This window comes from Panonychus citri, unplaced genomic scaffold, assembly GCF_014898815.1.
Source record: "Panonychus citri isolate SS breed McGregor unplaced genomic scaffold, ASM1489881v1 Contig00108, whole genome shotgun sequence".
NCBI classification, from domain to species: Eukaryota; Metazoa; Arthropoda; class Arachnida; order Trombidiformes; family Tetranychidae; genus Panonychus; species Panonychus citri.
The window spans coordinates 827,231-851,375 of record NW_026515513.1 but is presented as its reverse complement, the minus strand read 5'-3'; the positions used below and the strand labels follow the sequence as shown (position 1 = coordinate 851,375).

The window sequence follows — 24,145 nt, the reverse complement described above, 5'->3', positions numbered from 1 at the left end:
AAAAATTACGACCAAATTAAATTCACTCCATTAGTTCAACAAAACTATGGACTTTTACTGGTTCTTCTAATTGTTAGCCAATTTTTCGCATTAATTATCTTCATCATAGAATATGAAATCCCATTTCTCAAGTCAAAAGTTACAATTGTGAATAAAGTAAAATCCTAAAACAAATTATTAATATTTTATTTAATTCTCACGGATATTCAAATCGACCCAAAGCCATAACCTTTGACTGCCTATGCTCAATTCATTGTATTCGTCGTATCTTGGTGGGAATACTTTTTTTTCAATTCAATTTTCAAGATTCTTACATGTAATTAGAATTTACTAATTGCATTCAATCGATAGATTGAAAGCTCAAGGGAAACAGTGATTGTCCTTGAACTTGGGTTCGTTATAACTCATAAAAATTTCATGGTGAACATTTGAATCAATAGAAAGTTAATTGGATCGAAACTGAAGACTGAATTTGGTGAATCGGAAACAGTTCATTATGAATTTTCAGTAGAAACATATGAGGTTTCATTGCCAAACCTTGAGAATGAAATACATTAATGTGATATTTGTTAGTATATTAGTGATAGGATTTAATTATCACACGTAAGCCAACATGTACTATGATACTAATTAAGAAATTTAATTGAATTAAATTTATTAATGATTTAGCTGTTACAAAAGTTGTTGAGTTGAATTTTGTTGCAAAATCAAAACTATTTTTTTTTGTAATTTTATGCAAATGTCCAATCAGAATATTTGATTAATTTTCTTTTGTGATTAGAATGCTAATTAGTTAATCAAACTTTTCAAGTTTGAATTTACAATTGATTGACAATTCCAACCATAAACTACTCGATGGTCATCATTATTAAACTCGATCGATTCGAAGTAATTATGAAAATAAGCAGTTACACGTTATTGGATTCGTGAACGAAACTTTACTCCATTTTCAATTAAATTCTGGTCGATTTGAAATCTTAGTTTGAATTTCAATAATTATATAAAGTCATGGAACTTTCAACATTAATTCATCGACTTTCAATCACAGCTTGAGCTCGTATCTATAGCTACAATATACATCTATCAGTTTTGATACGTTTCAGTTATTTCATTTTCTCAGTAAACTGTGATTCAATTTGATTCAAAAGGAGTTAATCGACTAGATGACTAAGGTGAAAAAAATGTGCCCATTGATTGAACTTCGTTCGTTTCTTTGATGTTAAACATGATATCGATACGGGGTGGAACTTGGGAATATCCACCTTTTTGGTATATAAAAAGCCGAAATACGCTTGGTGGATCTTTGAGTCCATTTGCAACGGCCATTTTGTCTTCAATATTCAATGACCTACTAGCAAATTTTACTTTCATTCCTTCTGCAAGTCATATAACATCGTTATGTTTATCCAATCGCACATGTACTGGTGGACTTGCTGACCTTCAATCTGGAAGTATCGACTTTTTCATGCCAACTTCGTACAGAAACTTGATGAGTGTTGGTGTGAATTTAACCACGGCTTCAGTTTCAACGGAAGATGAATGTTATTTAGGTTACAAGAAGAAACTCAAAGTAAACGTGGATTATTCAACTTTTTTTGGTTTCTTATTTGTGTTCGAACCTTGGTTTTGCTTGACATTATCTCTTATATTTACCGGACTTTTGGTTCTTCTTGTCTTGATTATCAAACACCAAGAGCCTTCTAATTACTTTTCAGATATTTTTTGGTATCTTTTTGAGTACATCTTATCACAAAATTCATTTTCTACTGGTTCAAATCGATTGGTTTTGGCGTTCACAATATTGTCCTTATTTTTAGCAGGTAGATTATTATCGGGCTCATTGACCACTGGTCTTGTATCTAATATAAATTATCTTAAACTTAATAATCTCATGGACATTTTGAAATACGATTATAAACTTTTTGTTCCAGAAACTTGTCAATGTTTATCTGAATTTCAAAATAGCAATCACCCTGTAATTCGTAGAGCCGAATCACGATTAACTGTTCTCGAGTTGAAAAATTTCACTCTTAAAGATATTTACCAATACTCTCGGCGTGATCGATTGGTCGAAGTTAATTATAAGCCACTTTTTCATCTACATAAAAGTTTGGGCTGTCTTATAGCCCGAAAAGAAGAAGCTAGTGAACCATTTGATAATTCAGTGAACCCGATTTTTAAATCATTATCTGGATTAATGGTGAATAAGAATAATCGCCCGAAATCAAGTAAAATCGTATTCAATCGAAGCTATCGTTCATTTGAAGCTGGACTTATGTTCAGTCGAGTGATTAATAAAATACGATTGAAATGTTTCTCTCTTGAAAAAGCACCGATATCATGTATGGAAGGTGTTTTAACAACCAAAGCTTCTGTTGTTCCAATCAACTTGAGCTATCTTCATGTTCCTTTCGCTATTCTGCTTTATGGATCTTTAACTGTTACATTTATCATGTTATACGAATATTTTAGCGTCAAAAATTGAGCTAAAAAGTAGTAGTATATCAAGAGACATGTATTATTAATATAAAATACACTCACTCATGCGATTAAATCTTGCAGACATAATCTCTTTAGTTAAACAAATTTTATTGTGAATTGTTTGTACTTGAAGAATTAATAAAATCAAAATTATCTCAGCTTGAACGTGGTGTTTAAGGCTGGTTTTCATACTGACCTAACAGTGACCGATAAACATGAGTCAGTTATATTATAATCATATAATATATAATTTATAAATTTATATGTTATTTGTTATTATCAGAAAGAAACAAAGTTATAAAACAATCAGAATAATATCTTTCTAGCTTTGACATTTCGCTATGTTGGCAACTGAATGTTGCCGTAAGTTAAATTTAGATTAAAATGAGGATGGAGATGGAGATAAAGATGAGGTCAAATGAAGGAGATCGCATCAGAAATCAGATTTCTATAAATTATTACTTTTGGTACTTAAGACTACCTCAATGACAATATCTTAAATTCTTTAATAGACCCTATGATCAAGAATAATCTTAATGGTATCTGGATGCTGCAATAAGTTTATTATCGCTAAGGTTAAGATTAAAAGCGCAGAATCAAAAGAGTTTGAATGTATCCAATATATTTGCCAAAGGCAATGATGGATTATAAAGATTAAGTGTTGAAATTTAATGAAAAGAAGAGTGGATTATCGTTTTTCACGTCTAATATTTCACACGAAGACCTTAAATTGACCTTTGAGCGCTATCTTCGGAAAATGACCTCGAAAGTCGTTAGATCGAGCGCTTCAATTCTGTGCAGTCTTCTGGTCAAGTCTGACATTCATATTGTGTGATGAGAAAGAGTTAGCCCCCATTTTGATTGCAAAATAGCAAATTAAAGCCATTGGCTACATTTAATCAAATGACTAACACAATTTAGATATAAAATCCTAACCATTTTCATTATTAACAGTAAATCTTTCGTTCAAGTTGACATTACATTTAATTACTCATTTTCTTTTGTTCTTTATGTAACCTTTAAATCAATTACTCTCTTTTCTCATGTCAAGACTTTGTCCATTTCAATTAGTCAATTGTCTCGTATTTCATTTTGCTTACTAACCATTTTGTTAATTATATTTTATAAATTTGATTTCTTCAAGTTAATCAAGTGATTCACTTTATCAGCGTTATCATCGTAAAAGGGACTTTGAGAGGATGGCCACCTGAAGATGTTTTAACAACATCGACCAGATGGATAAACAATTTTATCAATGTCATCTGAAGGTAATTTAACTAAACAGAATATTCAGAGATACTACTGACAAGTTTTGAAGTTTCTTTGAGCTCCACTATACACGTGAAATTTCTTGAATAGAAGGTTTTTAACAGTTATTCAATTGAACTGTAATATCTCAAGATCTGTGACAGCGACCATCTCTAAATTCATTTGACAGAGTTGGAAAATGTGGAAAATACCTGTATCACCTTCATATGACATTTTAACGTGAATGAACTTGATCTTTCGATATAACAGTTGAGTATCGCTCAAACTCATAACACTCAAGTCTCGTGTCTCTCTGACTCTCAGTTGTATTGAAAATCCTAAAAAACATCGGTAAAAATAGTTGGATTACCCTGTATAATCTCTTGATTACTTTTTCAAGAACATTTCATCATCATTCATGTACTCAAAGTATCATTACATACGTAGTATAAAAATTATCTGGGCCTGTTAATTGCAGGTGAATTCAAATTCAAGGTGCACATTTAACTGGCATGAAATTCAACAATTATTAAGATGGTGATTAGATCGAATAATTGCTAACGGTTGAAATATAAGAATAAATCAAGTTCTGCCTCATACTTTGATCGTGAGAAAATGACTCTTGAAATGATTCTAATTATAAAGTAATTATTAAGAAGGAGAAAGAATAAGTAATGTGTTTTAATTGCTTTTATTTTGAGCGACAGCAGGGTCATGAGGGCTTTGATAGTATAACCAGTTGTTCCCCATTCAATTTCCTATACAGTGTTACCAACATCGTGTCTCTATGATAAGTACAAGTTGATTAAATTTAGGTTCCGTCAGACTGAACTTGGGAGGCGGAGCCTGTTTGTTGAGATATTACATTGATAGTAATATCAGTTGATCTACATTTGATGAGCTATCCAATGATACCAATCTCAAGTCTCTTCGACATACACAGAATGAATTGACTAATTACCCTCCGTTCATATTTACCGCTCTCCACGTTGAAGATTTCACTGAATTCCGTCAGTTGTAGCAGGTTAGTTTCTGAATTGGATAGGTTAGGAATCAAGTTATTAGTATACGTTACTTCAACTGTAAATCTTAAATTTATCTAAGTTTCTCAAGTCCATCACCATGAATAAAATTTTTTTAACACAAGTGCAGTTTACAGTATTGGTTCAGCCGATCTTTTCGCTCATCTCGGATACACCTACCGATCGACAATTATTGAACCGTGAATCTAACACACAACCATTTGCAACTGTCTTTGGAAACTTTGTCCTTCCGGAAGATAATACAAGTCACCGACCACAGCAATCACAGCCTCAGGACTTAGACAATCCAACTCCAGGACCATCAGGAATCCAACAAGTTACTGAAATCCCGTTTCCTTCATCACCTCCACCATACCAAGAATCAGCACTGAGATATACACCACCACCACCTTATGATCCTTCACCTGCATTGGTTACAATTGATGAACTTATTCCAGATGAGCCAATTGATGTTGAACTCAATTCATACGAACATGTTTTTATTATTGACTCAAGTGACTCAGGGAATGATGATCCCATAAATGATCCAGATGAATCACCTATGAGCACATCACCATCAAGTTCAATAGCATCGTTTAACGTTTCATCGCTAAGGATTAATAGGAGAAGGGCACACCACCAATCTCTGCAGTGATCTTCATGAACCGTCATAGAGACAATTTAATCACACCGGTAGTTAGTGTTATATTACAGGACATTTCACCAAGTTTCCAACAACTTTTTCTTGAACTTTTTTGTTTTTGAGTGTTCAGACCCCAGACTCGAGTTATGGTAGTTTAGACCATACTCAAGGTCATTTGATGGTCAAAATCGATTCACATTAAAAAATCACCATGCACCTAAATCACAAAGATTTTACGACTCTCATGCTCTTTCTAACGATAAACTAATAAGAGGCGAATGAAAAGGATTGTGCCTCAAAAACGCAATATCTCAGCAACTAAAAATGTCCAAAAGCTGTAAAATCGTAAGGAGCTTCATGCTTGCTGATTAATCAGGTTGTGACCATCAAATGACCTTGAAAAAGATTCCAACAAAATGACCGGAATGACCTTGATATTTTAATATGACAATTGAGTATGGGCTAAACTACCATAACTCGAGTCTGGGGTCTGAACACTCAAAAACAAAAAAGTTATTCAAGAAAAACTTGTTGAGAACTTGATGAAATGCCCTGTAATTAACATAATCATTATTCATGAAAATAACGTGAAGTTCTACTATGCGTTGTCTCAATGAAGGACACACTGAGAGGCCAAGATAATTATCTTATTTAAAATACATACTTTATTATTCAATTGAATGTAATTAAAAACGTTCTTGGAAGAACAATTGAGAGTCTCATAATAATTAAAAAATCATTATCCATGAGATTACTTGAGGCCCTACTATAAGCATTTTACTTAAATGCACTTTAAGAAGAATAGATAATTAGTTTACTCAACACGTTATTCTTATTAGTCAAGTGCATGGATGTAATTAAAAGTGTTCTTGAAAAAGTAATCAAGAGGCCTACAATAATTAAAGTAATTATTGTTTATGAAATTACTTGAGGCACTGCTATCATCAGCTTTACTGAAGGACACAAGCGAGGGAGCTAAGGAAAGACGATCGTATATAAATGGAAAAGGATTCAAATGAATTTTCATCAGTCTTCAAATCTTTCACAACCCAAAAAGATTAATTTAAATCTTTGTTCGTTTCATCGCCGTTTCATCAGCAGTCTAATTTTCAGTTTTAGTTTAAGTTTTTGTTCCAGTATAATTTGTTGTTCAACTCCAACATTAATTTTTTACTCAAGGTAAATGTCGGTTTCCTACTTTAATTCCCTCAAACTTGTTCAAATCCCTATCGAACTTCGATCAACCAAGGGCCCAAACGAACCCTTGAATTGCGCTGACTTCAACATCAGATCAAGTGACTTTCTTGCAATAGTAAAGTTACTTGATCTTGTAACAAAAAAAATTTTTCAAGCAATCATTTCTTTTGGTGTTCAAACATCTTCCATTAAGTTCAACAACAGAAAGCTTTTTAGCTCACTCCAATGAGTGAGAATTGCCCACCAGGCCAAAATTCATCAAATTTCCTTAAATAAATTTTATTTGATTTGAGCTGAAAATTACTTCAACTACCATTTCAACCAATAAGGTCTCAAAAGGTAAAGGGTTCTTCAGCTCCAATCAGAAACTCAGCTTTAAAAAACATTTGGATTGAATAAAAAAATTAAGACAAAACCAATCGTTTGTCAATGTCGAAATTTATTATTACCGATGATCAAAGTGTTTTTTCACATTTGTCAACAAAAATAATCACTTGTTCTTCAAATTGTAATAATTTTAATGATGTTAAACTTTGATTTTTAAAATGTAATCATTTTAAACTAATCATGAAAAATTGTAAACTACATTCAGCCTATCTCAAGATGATGAGACAAAAAGCTGAAAACCAATTATTGATTTTTAATAAAATTATGCTTTAATCCAATTTTTTTCTCTTTTATCTTAAAGATGAACCAAAATATCCCACCCGCGATTGAAAAGGGTTCTAAGATGACTGGTTGTGGTTGAACCTATTCAATAATTAAACAAGAGTTGAACGGAATGATGTCCTGTATCGACTTGAACGAAAGGTGGTTTGATGCTGTCAAAGATGGATTCTTTCGTTTTAAAGACGCTGATTACTTGCAGTGTTTCTGCTGTGGACTTCAAGTTTCATTCGAATTTTTGGACTAAGATATTGTCGCTCTCCACGCTAGCTTCAGTCCCTCTCACAGCTTCGTGCTGAAAAAGGAACCGAATTTTATGCACAGGGTCGAAGGCGATTTACATCGATATAGTGATGCTGTGCAGGTTCAAGAGATAGATGATGAAACATCTATATCTCTACCGATATCGTCTCTTGTTCGATCAACAGATGGGAAATACTTCAAGTTTTCTCTGAGACAAAAATTCGTGGTAAGACTTCGGATTAGGTCCACAAGTTTAGAGACTTGTAATGTCAAGGTTATTCTGAGGACATTTTGTAATCTATATGCATTATTTTTCTGTGTATTTTTGTTATGCTAGAACCCATCCAAATACATAGGCGTAATGCACATGTACACCGTATGAAGGTGCTGGAATGTTAAATCATGAATCTGATTGTGCATAGCTACGTCATTTATATTTGCATATTGTTATTCATCGTTCACCCGTTTTCATATACTCCAACCACATCATTCTCGTCTACAGGGAGCGTATTATACGTGTATCTACCTGTGAAAAGCATAATAGAACATTTACCGTGATTTGACCTTGAGATGACTTTGACATTATTGTGTGTGACTTTGAATTGATGTTCAACCAAATTTAGTACTTCTATATGCAGTGGTTCATTAATTATAGTAAAAAATAAAGTAAAATGAATAAAGTCTCAAAAAGAACACACTATAAGTACTCACCCCGTAGTAGCTAGAGTCTTAATTTTTTTCATGATAGTACTTCATACCACTAAGTATAACAGATACAAAAATCAAGAGGTAAAATGCATTAGTATGCATAAAGAAAACTTCATTTTTACCCATAGAGCTCTATGGCAAATTTTAACTTTGAAGCCCTGTATCTCAGGAACTAGATCTTTCTGCATATAAAAACTCGCACATAATATGTAGTTTGACATGAGCTATATTTACGAAAAATTTCAAGTCTCTAAACGTGCGGACATAAGTCCAGCCAAAGAAAAAGATGAGAAAGAGAAAACGGAAAAAAGTGGCCTCATTTGTGTAGTTTTACTACTACGTCTGACTTAATATTTACAAGATCGGCTCCAATTTCTAGCAAAACTGTTGATCAGCTCGAAAAAGTGTTTGAACAAAGATGTTACCCGTTACTATTAAAGGTCAGAAAATAAGTCTCATTCCATTCCCCGGCGCAAGTAGTATAAAACTGCATGCTCTGGCTCATTTTCAGGTTCACTGAATCTGAAAATGAGCTAGAGCATTCAGTTCATGATACTCTTATTAGTAATATAAACAGTCTATTTTTTCAAATCACGTAAGTGATACGAGCTGTTAAATAATAATTATACAGCAGCAAGATGTCTCGCGTAGATAATTATTTGACACTTTTAATTGCATGTATTTGTAATTATTATTAATTACATTCAGTTCAATTGATTCATTTTAAAACTTAAACATGCACATTACATCTTGATTATACAATTTGAAAATCGTATAAAAGATGGTTGAATGATTGAAAGTAAATCATTCAAGTTTCGAGTTTCAAACTTCAAACATTGTTAATAGTTTAAGTTATAAACTTTGTTTGGTTTATTTTGGTTATAATAGTTTTTCATTAATTGTTAATTTGATTTCTCTTTCTGTTGCTGTTTATTTTCATTCATTTCCATCAGAATAATCAGGATGAATACATCAATCAAGAAAGTGAAAACTGTCAAAAAACAGCCGCTGAAGAAATACCAGTGATTAATATACAGGGCTATTCAACTTCATTTTACGCATATTTTTAGTTATAAGTCAAGAACCAATGAGTTTAAAAAGATCAAACCTCGTACGGATACATATCGGGACTGAAGGACTTCGCATAAAAAGTTTCAAGGTCATTGAGGTCATTCAATTGGGATAACAGAAAGTTATCCCATCACTGAAGTTTTGGTGTCAATATCAGTTCAAATAACGGAGAGCCATTGATTTGAATGAAATAAGCAGTGGTTTGGAAAATTGACATAAATCGTGGTACACCGCCAATGATTTTGAATTATTAATTGAAACTTGGACCATGGACCAATTTTTTGCTCTTCTTTTCAAAAAAACCTTCAAATGACCTCTAGATAGGTTTGAATGTTGAAGTTGAATAGCCCTGTACATGAAGTGATGAAAAAAGTTGCTCGAAAAAAGTCCGAACCCATTAAAGAACCTGAAGTTCAAGAGTTGAATCTAAGTGAAGACGAGTTATAAGTTGAATCGGAATCAGTATCTGGGAATTCAATGGTTCCATCTTGTTCTTCTCGAAATGAGCTGAATAATGAAACTGAATCAAAGAAAAGAAAACTGGATTGGGAGCCAATTAAACTTGATCTCACAAATGTACCAGGAAATCGAACTATAACAACATCAGACAGTAGTCATCAAGACAACAAATTCATCATGTCGGACAATCTAGTATTTTTTACTGATCGTTCACATTGTGGTGGTAAAGTTTGTAAAATTCGAAAGTTCTGGTTCAAGAATGGCCAAGTGGAAGCCTCGAGTTCTGGTTTAGAATTTTACTGAGACGACATTCCCAAATTCATTGCTCATCTCCAAAAAGTATATACTAAATGGACTTAATGAAACAAAAAATATAACATGAAAACTGAATTGTATGACTAAATGAAAATAATTTGAATATGATTAAATAATTTTGCAGACAAGACTATCAACTTGAAATTGATTTTTCAATTAAAATTGCCAACGAAAAAATGATTCTTTGAGTAGAAAGAAAAGAACATTTATATAAATTCCATCCAAATTTGAATAGCATTTGAATTCATGTTAATCATAACCATATTCTGGATGAATCTATTGAATCTCTTGAATCAATATTATGTTGATTGAAACTTATAAATCAGTTCTAATTGAGTTGAATTACTTTTCATTTCATGTTAATCATCAGAATGTTTTGAATCAAGCTCAACACTTTCTTGAATCAATATTATGTTAATTGGAACTTATAAATCAATTCTATCAATCAATTCTGGTTTGGCGGAGTATTTCCAAGTGACCATTTACTAATTGTATTTAAAAAACAAAAAAGTTTTATTATAATTTAGATCCGAGTTATAAACCAGGAACACATTGGACTGCAGTTCACTTCACAAAAAATGGAACTGGACTCTTTTTTGACTCTTTTGGTAGATAAGCTGAAGGGAATATTTGGTAAGGTCCAAGATGTTTTGGTAAAAGGAGGAGTCTCTTTTTTCCCCCTTCCCCCTTAGCAACTAAAAAAGTTGTTAATGTGATAAAAATTTGATAGCTGCAAAGAGCATCGTTGTTACGAAAAACCGATCGAAAGTTTCAACTTTGAACGCGCTTTTCTCGAAAAGTGTTGATCATGTCACAAAATCAAATTCATTTTTGTGTCCTTACAAACGTACAAAGCCTAAACTCTTGCCCGAAAAGTTCAATTTATTGCAGAGTGTTCTTTAATAAATGCACAGAATCGAATGATAATTTGGTTTCATTCATTAATTTTACCTTCTAATCAGGTAAATTAATCAATGCGTAATCACGTATTCGTATCTGTGATGATATTGTAATCATCATTATTATGATACTGAGCATTTTTAAATTAAAATTAACTCTATCGTGGTTAAGGATTATTAAATCACATCTGTTGATACCTTGATTGTTGTTAACAGTGTCGCAAATCAATATTGATTAAAATTATCTCCTCGATGTTTATGTTGATTTAATAGTAACAGTTTCTCATCACAAGTTTCATTTTTACCCTTATTATTATGTTAACATTTAGTTGATTACATTTCTGGTCATGTTAATATGATGATGCTGATAAATTTAAAATTTAAAATTGTTTTCGTTAGCCAAACAATTAACTATCTAATTGTCTCTCAGAAAAAAAACCATTAGTCAAATCAATGAGTTTATTGACTCTCCGATTCCAATTAATTGATTGTTAATCCTTAATTGTTACATTCCCATACAACTTTCAATTATTTATAAATTGTATCTTCTCATTGATTATGATTAAATAGTCATCAATATTCAATTACTCAAATTGTATTGTAAACACAATCAATGATCAATTTTATCTTTGTATTAATCTTTCATTATACAGTCGGAGAAAATGAGTTTGACGGTGGTTTTACATGTTTTTTGTATATCATTCGCGCAGGCAAAAGTGATAACATCAATTTATCAATCAAATCAATGTTAAATTTGAATCTCTTGATTATCTAATCATTGATAAATTGTTGTTACAGCAAGTTGGAACATAAAAACTACCTTTATTACATGCTTTTTTACTCACGTGTCAACCTCAGGTTGGTCCTCAACATCATCACCTTCGCTTAAATAAGCGTCAGGATAATCCTAAAAAAAGCATTAAAGGTTGATTTTAGATTATTGGGGCTCACCTTCACTGAACGAACCGTCTTGACCTGAGTGCTCGAACCAAAATCAATCGCCTAATTCGAGATTTCTGAACTGATCCACCATTGTGCAAGCAAATGTTAGATCTACAAGAGCACCAGAAATAGGAGTCTCTGAAATATCCGCCGAGAAAAGTGTCAATATCTTTAATGTTGGAGTAGATTGACTGGTATCAAGATCGTTGAATAGGTTTCATGTATTCATCAAGTTGAGACCAATCGATAATATCTTTCGAGTAACAATGTTTAACCGATGAAGTGTAACTTGGAATTGCACGATCACGACCTCTTTTTATGTTTATCGCAACCAGATAACCGCCGAATCGATCATTGTGAGTTTGGTACAGGTGGTTTCTAACATCCTCATCAACTCCAGGTCCCCATGCGCTTATCGGAGTTGCTATCAGACCACGAATTGTTGAGTCAAGTGTACTGTCTCTTAGAGTGTAGGGTTTACAAAAGTTCCCTCAATCGATATGGTTCGGAATCCATCCCATTAGACTCGAGCGAAAACCCCACGAATCAGTGCATGTCCAAATCTAAATGCCGCTGTATTAAATTCTGACGTTATCGTCGGATCTCGAGTTGGATCATATTGAGTAAATCCAGTTGATAAAATGTTCAAATCATGTTTCATAAGATCTGGGCCAAGAACAATTGGAAGCCATTCCTTATAAGTGACCACTTGCAACTGAGCGGCCAAGATGCGGCTAAATTAAATTAAATCAGGATCATTAAAATTAAATTGTTTCTTCTCTACAATCAAAGTTAATTAACTAACCAAGTTTCTTGAAAGATTCTTTCACCGTATTTATTATCAATATTCGTATCAATAGACATTTAATAAAGAGTTGAACTGAATTGAAGTAATTTAAAATTCAAGGAATTGGATTAGTAATTATAACGAGCTATCAGTTTTGTAAAGTTAAGGAGTTAAGACTTTAAAGGTCGTAATCCTATCTTCAAAAATTGTGCAATTGCTTGAAAAGAAAACTCGAAGAAAATAGAACTTTGGAGAAATGAAGTTTGTAACAGCAATTTTACAACTAAATCAGAAACATTCAAGTTAGACAAATGAGATAATGTTATAGATGATATGAATGAATATACAGATAACCCACAATAAACAGGGCCTGTTTAACAGGCAACTTTATTTGATGCAAAGGTATGGGAACGGCAACCTCAGTTTTTAGCTACCCCCAGCTATCGATTTTGCTTAGTTGATTTTATCTGGCTCACATTGCATCTTGACTGAAGAAGTCATTCCTTCTTTGTCATCAGCGACACTTCCCGTTTATTCAAATTAATAATTTTCAATTAGAGCCTTAACAGTAGCTTTTTCATGTTGAGGCATGTTTTTGTCAGCTGACCTCAACTTTCGGAGCAGCTAGCTTTGCTCATACCAAAATATACCAAGTTCGAACTTGTAGATTCTTTCTCCGAATCTCAGAATTTTGACAAAAACGCTGAAAAAACATTGAAAACCGGAGGAAAAACTTGTTTCATCTAAATATCTAAGTTAGAGTGACACTTGTCTGAACAAGTAGTTTCCGGTTTGAGTATCAATTCATGCAAGCAAATGGTCAGAAAGATATCGACAAATTTGTTTATTCAATCAATAACTATGTATGTCATATATTAAATAAATTGAGATGCCATAAGTTTGTCTTTAGTTCAATTCGCGTTCAATTTGAAAGGGGCACATCAAAATCTGCCCATGGCGGAAAAAATTTTTGTGAATTTTTCTGAGACAACTTTTATGCTGATTTCAAAATATTTTCATGAATTTGTCATATTTTGGTTGATTTTTGTATTATTTCAGTTACAAAGTATCAAGAATATTCTAATAAACTACTAGAATATATTATTATAATAGTAAGATGACAGAGTCCATGTTTAAATTTAATTCAGTGAGAAATTAATGAAATCACCTATTACAATGGAAGAGGCAATTGAAATTCCTGATAGCAGAGTAATGAATGGAATAAGAAGGTAACTGAATGTGATTGCTACGAATGAGACACGAGTTTCGTCTATTCGATTCATACATGAAAAAGGTGCTCGTAGAAGACCAAAACATTTCAATCGTATTCGATAAACTATCCGACTATACATAAGTCCAGCTTCGAATGCTTTATAACTTCGATTGAATATAATTTTACTAATATTTTGTCGATTTATCTTATTGATTAGAAAGCTATACTGTGATTTGAACATTGGAACTATTGATATATCATATGGCTCAGTCCAATGATCACCACGATCTAAAGTACAATCATAACTTTTGAAAATTTCCATTATTGGAGTGAAGTTTATCTCTGCGTATTGTTTTAGTTGGGCGAATTTATAAAACTCCTCAGTATTTTGACTTCCCCACCGGAAAATTGTTAACTTTTCCGAAATTCGGCGAGAAATTGGTAGATTATCATTTTGAATTCGAAACATACAGGGTGAATTCTCTTGAACAAGAGGTTTATAGTTATATTTTAAAATATCTTCTAAAGTTTCCAGTTTAAGACTCTCGACGTTAGAGATGAGATCAGTTTTTAACGAAGTTGAAAATATAATTATCGTTGAAAGTGAAGTTAACATAAAGACGGCCAACAGAATTTTATTAGAACTAATCAGTGATCGATTAAAGTTTTGATTCGAAAGTAGTTTGATTTGTATCCAAATAATTTCCATCTTATTGATTGAAGATCTTGAATAACTTTTATTTGTTATGTAAAGGATAAAAGATAAAATATTCACCAGAAAGAATATTGTTAACCAGAACCAAGGACCGAATACAAATACAAAGTCAACAAATGTCGAGTACGCGACATTGACCTTAAGCTTTTTCTTATAGCCTAAATTACAACCATCTTCAGCGGCTATCGAGGCAGTGGTCAAATTAATTCCAGTACTGTTCAGATCACTTAGAGCTGTTGGTAGAATGTAATCAATATTACCAATCTGAAGATCGTACAATGATTTCGTACATGAGCCATTAGAGAAACATTTGGCTCCAATTGGATCTTCGATAGGTACAAAAGTCATATTTAGTCCATTGAAAGTCGATGATAATATTTCAAGGAAATATTCTGCCGTTGTCCCTAGAACAGTCTTAGAATTATAATAAATCCAAAAATGAGAATTATCAAAAACGCCAACTCGAATTTCACTCATTTCAATTTAGAGAATCACTTTTCTCAAGTTAGACGCTTTTGTGATATTTATTAATCTCATTAGTTGATTGAAAGGTCTTTTGTCATTTCCATTTAATTACTGATCAGATAATTAATAAAATAAGAAGATTACGACGATATTAATAAAACTTAAATGGTGATTAACGTCATTCTACTGAAAATTCAAGTCTCAATTAATATTTAATTAGTTTGATTGATCCTTAATAATTAACAACAATATCGACTTCTTGATTCAATTACTTTGAATTGAAATATCAAAGTAAAATGTTTGATGAATCTATTTACAGGGAAACATAAATAGCATTTCATAAGATTAATCTATAACTTTGAAAAAAAGCAATTAATTGCGGAGAATTGTGATTAAGTTGTTGAGAAAAAAACTTATTTTGAAAATACTGGGAAGTGAATTTCAATGATCTTGGATCAAGGCCCTTGGTCTTTCAATCGAGCATTTCATTCAAGTTTTGAGTTTCTAGGGATCATGGTTGCCGAGTAATAGTTGAATAGCCCTGTATTTTTCTAATTGTTCTGTAATCAGAATTATTCCTCAGACAAAGCTCGAAGTGTCTCCTTTATTTATTTGTCTTCTTTGTCTTCCTTCACACATCCACATGGTAACTGTTGTTTGATAGTAAAGACGAAAATACTGAGGGAAGGAAAAATTACCAGTACAAAATTCAGATATGAACGCTTTGGGTTAAATTTGCAATAGTCATTGCTCATGCATTATAGAAATATAAAAATATTCTCTTCAAAAAAACAAAAAAATAAAAAAATAAAAAACAATTAACGAGATTTCTCAATATTGCAGTAAGCATGGTTACTTGTTTTTAGTTATTTTGATAAATCAACATTGATTGAAACCTCGTGTATATTTTTAACTCGCTACGAATCTAATTTAAAGATCAGCCAACTTGATTGTTTAACCAATATAGCTGAGGTTGACCCTCTCTCAGCACTTTTATTGATGATACTTTTTACCTTTCTATTGAAAATGGTAAGAAAACTAAATGAGAACCCTTTAAATTCAGTTAATTGTTATACAGAAATTTATTATCAAATGATTGCAATTGTTTTCAATGGTTTACTCCCAAGTGTCACCAAGTTTAGACAAAAATTTATCATTGGTTTTATTATTATCTCATTGTTGTCACTCCGAACCATTTACTTGGCTGGTTTTCATACTGACCTAACAGTGACCGATAAACATGAGCCAGTTACGAGTTTACAAGATATTTTAACGGTCAATTTAACCGCAATCATCGCCACACCTTCATCTTGTTATAAAACTCTGACGATTTCGGAATAACCTCATAAGAAACAGATTTTATCTTCGTTTGTTATCATGAAACATTTTCTTCGGTTTACTGAATTGGTGGGAATACTATATTTTCCATTCAATTTTCGAGATTCTTACATGTAATCAAAATTCACTAATTAAATTCAATCGATAGATTGAAAGCTCAAAAAAAGTGATTGTCCTTGAACTTGAATTGGTTATATAACTATATAGTATAATCATAAAAATTTCATAGTGAATATTTGAATCAATAGAAAGGTAATTGAATTGAAACTGAAGATTGAATTAGGTGATTTTTTATAAGATTTATATAAATAAGAAACAAATTTAATCACGATAAAAGTGAACAAGTAAAGTTTGACTTTGATATGATCAATGAAGGTTTGGGTTGGCATTCGTGCTGATGAGTTTCTGCGAGCTTTGCTTTGAATGTTTTTGATACGTTTCTTATTAATTGTCTAATGTTTTGCCAATTGTTCTCATTAATCTCCCACTTGTTCCCAATTCTATGATTTTCACATTTAACTAAATGATTAACGTTCATTGCTTCACAACCTTCCTTACAAGAATTAAAGGGTGTTAAGGATAAAGTGTTTAGAATAGGAGGAGCTTCTTCTTAATTTTATCAGGTAAACAAAAGACAATCAGGAGATAATTTAAAGATAATTTAAAGATATTTGACCAGAGACCAATTGAGAATCAATTTAATTGTGATTATCTCTTTTGTTTACCTAATAAAATTAAGAAGAAGCTCCTCCTATTCTAAACACTTTATCCTTAACACCCTTTAATTCTTTTCACGTTAAAATCAATAATATATCCTTAATTTAATTTAATTAATTTTATTTGGTATTAAAAACACCGAAATAACCATTAATAAATAGTCAGACCATAAATTTAATCAATTTTCTGTAAAAATAATACATTTCGTGAAAATAGTTATCTTTTAGTTAAAATAGCCAGGATCCGTATTGATATCGGGATCCAATATCGATATCTATTTGGATCATAATAAAGAATCACCTGGACAAGAAAAAGGTTAAAGGAAATAAATTGGAAAACGAATCTAATTAAATCTTATTCAAAAAATTATTTTATTCAAAAAGAAATTATTTTATTGTTTAAATTAACAATAAAAATTTTCGAAGCCAAGCTTTAGTAGCTCTGGCGTTCATTTCGCTGGAATTTAAATTTTCTCGGCATGATTATATGCTAGATGCTCAGCGAGATTTTGCCAACGCTTGGTTTCTCGGAAGTTAATCACTTTTCCGCAAAATCTGCATCTTAAATCGTCCTTGGTGGCATCGAAACCAACCCAAATACCAAAACCTTTGTTCTCTTGGATTTTATTCCAAAGCCAAGTATATCGATGCTGTCGAAAATTCATTGATTTGTCACAAAGCATTTCTCGCCACTGATCGGGAGACAAACAATTATTGTAGCTTTCAGAAGATAAACGTTTAATGGGTATAGTTGGTTCGGAAAGTTCTTCGCATTCAATACAATCAATCAGATTGTTCACCATTTTGAAAATATAAGACATATTGATTGAATTTTAATAAAAAGAAATAAGAAAAAACAAGAAATAAATAACAAACAATATTCAGAGAAACAACTCAGGAAGTGGAAGTGACCTGACACCGAAATGGAAGTGACCTGTGGCCGGAGGTTGACTACATAAGTGGCGCCACCTATTGATAAAAGTTGTAACTAATTTGAAAAGTGTGCGAAATTAAAACAGGTTGTAATGGTAAATCAATGGAAATGTTAGAAATCAATTGTTAGTCGTAATTGAACGTAAGAGATGTCTTCTGGTTATGAAAATTGGGCATTATTATGCAATTGAAGTTGACTTTCACTTTCAGAGAACAAGTATGAATCCAGTATCAGTGTCAGACCCTACAATTAATTGGCAGATTTACGTTTAGACTTAAGAAAATAAATCGTCTGAAAGGGACTTCAGTTAGTTCACAAGGTGAAGAGAGATGTAAGGCCTGGGAAAAGGTATAAAAATTTAGTAATTAAACTTAATGTTGTCAAGAAAAGTAAATGGATGAGCATTCGGAATTGAGATTAAGGTTAAGTCATTTTAACTTTAAGAATATAAAATAAGGTAAAATAGAGAGCACAAAGATGCAGATTAACCTCATAAATTACCCTCATTTAAGTCAGACCTGTCAAGTTTTATGATAATTTATTGTCAGACCCTAATGTTAAATTATGACCTTTATCCGAGTAACCATCTGTCATGACCTTAAACGCAAGTTCCCTCCCCTTCCTTTGTCCAGTTTTTAGGATAAAAGAGAGAAAGAAAGAAAGAGTGGTCAGAGTGAAAATACATCAAAACAGTTTGTTTGAGCAAAAGTTTGGTTTCAGTTTAATTCTATTTGTGCTTTATCGATTATTTTGTTTTAAGTTTAATTAAAGTTTGTTGTTTTCTCTCTCACCTTATTCACCTTTAATCATCTTATATCATTTATTCAACCCTTTTTTTAACATTAATTTTGTGACAATATTGATGGTCCAACCTTTCGTTTAGAAACAAGTTTAAGAGGTTTTAACAATCATTGGCATTCCCATACCGAAGTTATCTTCAATAACCTTAGTCACGAAATTGTTCGTATCGTTAAGAGTGAGTTCAAAACAAAGGCTATTACTTCAATCAATCATGACATTCTCATTACCTTCTTTATATGGGTTTGGCAGATTGGAAAATTTATTTTCTCAAGAATACAATCAGTACATGACACAGCATGTTCACAAAGATTTAAAATACATTCAATTTCCTTTTCTTTACAAACTTTACATTTGTAACGACCATCCTTAGGCACCACTGCCTTTGGTACTTGTTGTTTCCTTTTAGTTATAACTGATTTGAATATGAACTCCATTCCACATTTAACATAAATGAAATGACAACGTTTACTATATCTAGCATGTTCAACCAATGGATCATCATCCAGTTGCCAATCATGTATGCATAGATTAAAATGGGCACATAACACTTTATCTCCTGTACCTTGGTAGAAAAAACAGCTTCAGGCAACTTAACAACATCTATTTCTGGTCTTGGCCAATTAAAAAAAGATTTCAGACGTTCAGCAGCACTGAGAAAACCGAAAAATAACGTTTTAGTTCTTCTAAAATCTTTTTCATCAGTGCCGTGAGTTTTTTTTTATAATTTCTTTTCTATTTTCTCCCGTTACTAATTTGTGGATTATCATTTTTCTAATTTGTTTCTTTGTCTTTCAAATTTGTTGTTCTCTCAATGGCATTTGTGTATCGCACAATGAGCCATTTCGTCCAAGAATCGACCATTTCAATTCATTTCCCCTCTTCTGAACCATCACTCCATTGTATCCTCACAGGGTTAACAGCTTATCTCAAAATGTTTTCTTTTCTTGACTCTGTGTTCAATCACCGTCAGTAACAGTCGTTACCTATCAAAGTTCAATTTTATTCCCAGTCTAGAATAATGTACATGGTTGTTTCAACAGGGGAAAAGCATACACCTCTGGCACATTTTCTCTTTGAGTCTTCCCCCTGTTAGCCTTTCTTTTTTCCTCTTTCTCTTTCTTCCCAAATTTCTTTCTCCCTCTTTTTCTACAAATTAACTTTTCTTCATTTGCAAATTAACCCTCAAACTAATTTCTTTTTCTTCTCTCCTCCACACACCATTAACCCACTTCTCAACCCAGTTTTCTGTCTCTCCTTAAAGCTATTTAGTTGTCTAAATAATCATTAAAGAAATTTAACGGTGATAATGATTTAAAGGTTTTTTCTATTCCACAACAATTATATTTTTTCATAAATGAATGAATGAACGAAAACGTTTCTTTCTTTTCGCTCAGGGTAATTTAACAATTGTAAATCATCTTTAATGTTCACTAATGATCTTTAACCTCATTGATACCTTAACAATGATATTTAATGCGTTAATAAAATTACTCAACATCTATACTACTGTAACGTAAATTTCGATCTAATTATTCATCACTGGTAACAAACCCGTACAAGGATAAATCCGTCCATTATCAATAATCAATAACCAATTAACCCTCATTTAGGATTACTTCCTTCCATAATCAATAACTTGTGTTAATCAATATATGGTCTTTACTATATTTGGATCATAATCATTAACTACTAATCAACCTAAATCTTTATTACTAACCGACAAAGATGAATAAACCTTCGACTCACGAGACACTCGTGACTCTCGATGATCCTGTATAAAACCAGATCACTTACTAATAGAATGTTCACTTCTTTTAGAATCATCACAACATTCAAGTTAAAACATTATAATAGATCTCATCATCCTTTTAATTAAGTTAACCCATTCCAATAATCTGTGTAATTCATTACAATCATTTAATCAACCATTGGATAATAAAAGTTCAATTATATTAGTTAAAGTTCTTCTTATTGTGTCCTCACTTTATTTAATTCATTTATCACTCATCAAGTATTTTTTTACGTTACAATTGGTGGCAGAGGTGGGATCCGCATTTTCAACAATGAGTGAAAATAATCAGATTCTATACACTTTAGAAGACTTTACCAAGACAATGAACCGAACCTTCCAAACTCCCATACAAATTCATCCGTTTGTAGGTCCATCATTCATGAATGTTCATGAGTGGTTATCTACTTTCGAAAATAAAACAACATAGTCTGATTGGAGTGATGATGATCGATTCAACAAAATCGGTTGTTTCTTAGGGCATGACCTACAAGCATGGTTGGAAGAAACCAAGAATAGTGAAATTCGAACCTGGCCAAGTTTTAAAGGAGCCAAACTCGTGACAGCGATTGCACTTGGATTTAGATCAGCACATCAAACACCACAAGCGTTTTTCTTATACTTATCTTTCGCAGATCTCCTACGACCAAATACATGCTGTTTAAGATATTTTAAGGACTCGTCCCTTGTTCCACAATAGACACACTCATATAAAATCGGATGAGAATCCAAATATTCCTGTACTTCCTTTTCTTGCTCAATCAAAGTTAAACCTTCCTTGTTGGCTGTCGATTCTTTAATCTATTTATTCTGTTCATCTAATGCCATCTCTTGCATATCCGCCAGATCTTTACCATTCGTAAATCTATCCTAAAATGCGGCTGTTCGACCATAGGTTATTCCTTTCCTTACTCTTCCATCTGGAAAACGGACGTAATTTGGTGTATCGACAGGACAACTCTGCATTAGAGCATTAGCTACCTCTACTCGTTGTACCACTACAGTTTTTTCTTTTCGTCTTCTTTTTTTTTCTTTTCGTCTTTTCCCTGATACAATTGGTAGAGTCGATTCCTCATTATTCTCAGTGGAAGTATCACTATGAGTTTCTCTTTCATCACTCCGACTACTACCACTATCACTTCCGCCATTATCGCCACCATCATTACCATCATCATGATTATTGTTATCACCATCGCCATTATTACCGTTATTACAATTATCCCTATCACCACCACGGCTAGTTCCAAATTCTTCCTCGAAAACCCCTATATAATCGGAATTTACAAGAAACCCTGAAGATCTGCCTTGTTGTTGACTTGGAGAAGGTACTATTCCCGGTGTTCCAGCCAAATCATAACTTGAGTCTGAATCCGAACCATCTATCCTATTATCCATTATAGTGATAGCCTTTCACATCGTTTTCATCTTAGCCGATTCTCTTTCCTGAACTCTTCCACTACGCCTCACCCAAGTACCTTGGCTGGTTCCTGTCAACACGTAAATAATATTGATTTTGTTCATTAGTTTATGGCAATTCCCCTTGAGACATAGATCTTTTATGATTCAATCTGCACACGAATCACTAATCGATCAAGAAATACTTAGTTACGTTGATTTATATCTTTTGATACATCAAACATTTGAACTTCCAACGCAAATTACGATTTTCAGTCTGCTCTTGATTAAAGTTTTAACCATCAAAGTGGTTTACTGTACTGCGACTGAATACAATTTTTATGTTGTTTATAATACCGTTAGGGATCGTTGACCTCTTTTTTGCAATCTTATGTGTAATAAAATTTATTACTATTAAACGATCATTACTTCCCGTAATAACGGAAGTAATAATGTTTTAAGGTTTAAGGTAAGGTTTTTTACCATGAAAACAATAAAAATTAATTTATGATGATGATAAAAATTTATCATCTCTCTTTCTCCTTCTCTTTCTTTTTCTTCTCTTTCTTCTCTTACAAAAAAAATATATAAAAGAAAAATCAAAAAATAATCATTAAGTTCCGATCCTCGACAAGAAAAAGAACAACTTCAGTGAAGAAGTTGACTTTCTCTCTCTCTCTCTTTGTTCTAAACTTACCCAATCAACAATCAAGTTAATCAATAAAATTAAAGTAAAGTTATAAAAGTTTTCGAACAAAGTTTAATGTTAATCAACAATAAAAGTTTCGTTTAAAACTTAAGTATAAGTTAAACTGTTCTCGATATTGTTCATTCTCGAATCGAACCTGTTACATTATGTATAACTATAGCTGAGGCCTTTCTAGATTACTATAAATCAATAGGCTTTTGATCTATTCACCCAATTCCAAAAATTTTTTCACGTTAATCCTTACTTCTGTACATGAGAATGATGCGTTCTTTGGACGTTAACCATGTATCTTCGTCATAATCTGATTGCATTTTTTATCTGGACATTGAACCATCAATTTTCTAAATGTATTTGTTCAAATTGGACCGCTATGTCGTAGATAGCTGCGGTTTAAGGCTAAACCACATCTCGCGGGACACTCGAAGTTGTGCCAATTCTGATAATCTAAAAGGCAAGATCTACAAAAGGTGAATTCAAGGGCAATAAGCCTTCAGTATCCTCGGTCATTTTCAATCCAACTATATTGAATGTCTTGTTGATTGCAACGAATTTACTAATGTAAAAATTTGGTTCGTCAAGTGTAATCATCTCAAATTGATCATGAAAATTGGAAAAATCACTCCAATTTTATTGAGTCGATGAAGAGAAAAGTTAATTTACAAAACACTTTTTTGAATAAAACTTCAAATTAAACTTATATTATTTGTCTTTTTTCTCGAGACTAATAAAATTTTTTTACCGGTTATGAAGAATTAGCCATCGAAGATGCTCAGCTGTTTAAAACTTTATCACGCTCATCGCTTTATCAAGCTGGAGCTACACAAAATGATGGCCTATATTGACTTGACTGACGGGACTTGGTTGAATGCTGTTAGACGGATTTTCCCGTTTTGATAATTCAAATAATTTACAAGTTTCAACTCATCTTCGTTATAAAGACATTGTTCATTATCACTTAATCTTCAGCCCTAAATGTAGTTTTGTTCTCAAGAGAACCAAATCTAATTCTTTGGGTTGAAAGTCGTGATATCCATCGGTATGGTGACCCAAAGATTCTTTCTGATAAAGAATGTGAAACTAGACTTTGCCTTCAATTTTCATCCATCACTCAGACTAAAGACGATGAGATTTTACAAATTTTTCCAATAAAGAAAATTCGTAACCCTCAAAAGATACTTCAGCTCTATCAGTTTCGAGCAAATAGAATCTTTTTATTTGCTGGATGTCGTTTGAATATAAAGCATAAAAATTGGTTCGTGAAACGAGTTTTTCTGAATTGAGTTCAATAGAATTGTCAATGTGCATTTTGTCGATTGGCGATTGGCGATTGGCGGAAAACCCAAGAACCATCCAAGTGAAATTCATAATGAAAAAAATACCAAAGTCATT

The 24,145-nt window shown here is 32.3% G+C and overlaps 1 protein-coding gene across 1 annotated transcript; it reads right to left on the bottom strand.

Moving 5' to 3' along the window:
- Window positions 1–12,091: 12,091 nt before the first annotated feature.
- LOC128389543 (myeloperoxidase-like) lies at window positions 12,092–12,758 on the bottom strand. The gene is made up of 3 exons (XM_053349147.1): window positions 12,700–12,758; window positions 12,485–12,628; window positions 12,092–12,356 (listed from the first exon to the last, which is right to left on the bottom strand). The coding sequence occupies exons 1-3, from the start codon at window positions 12,756–12,758 to the stop codon at window positions 12,092–12,094; spliced, it is 468 nt and encodes a 155-aa protein (XP_053205122.1).
- Between the last annotated feature and the right edge of the window lie 11,387 nt (window positions 12,759–24,145).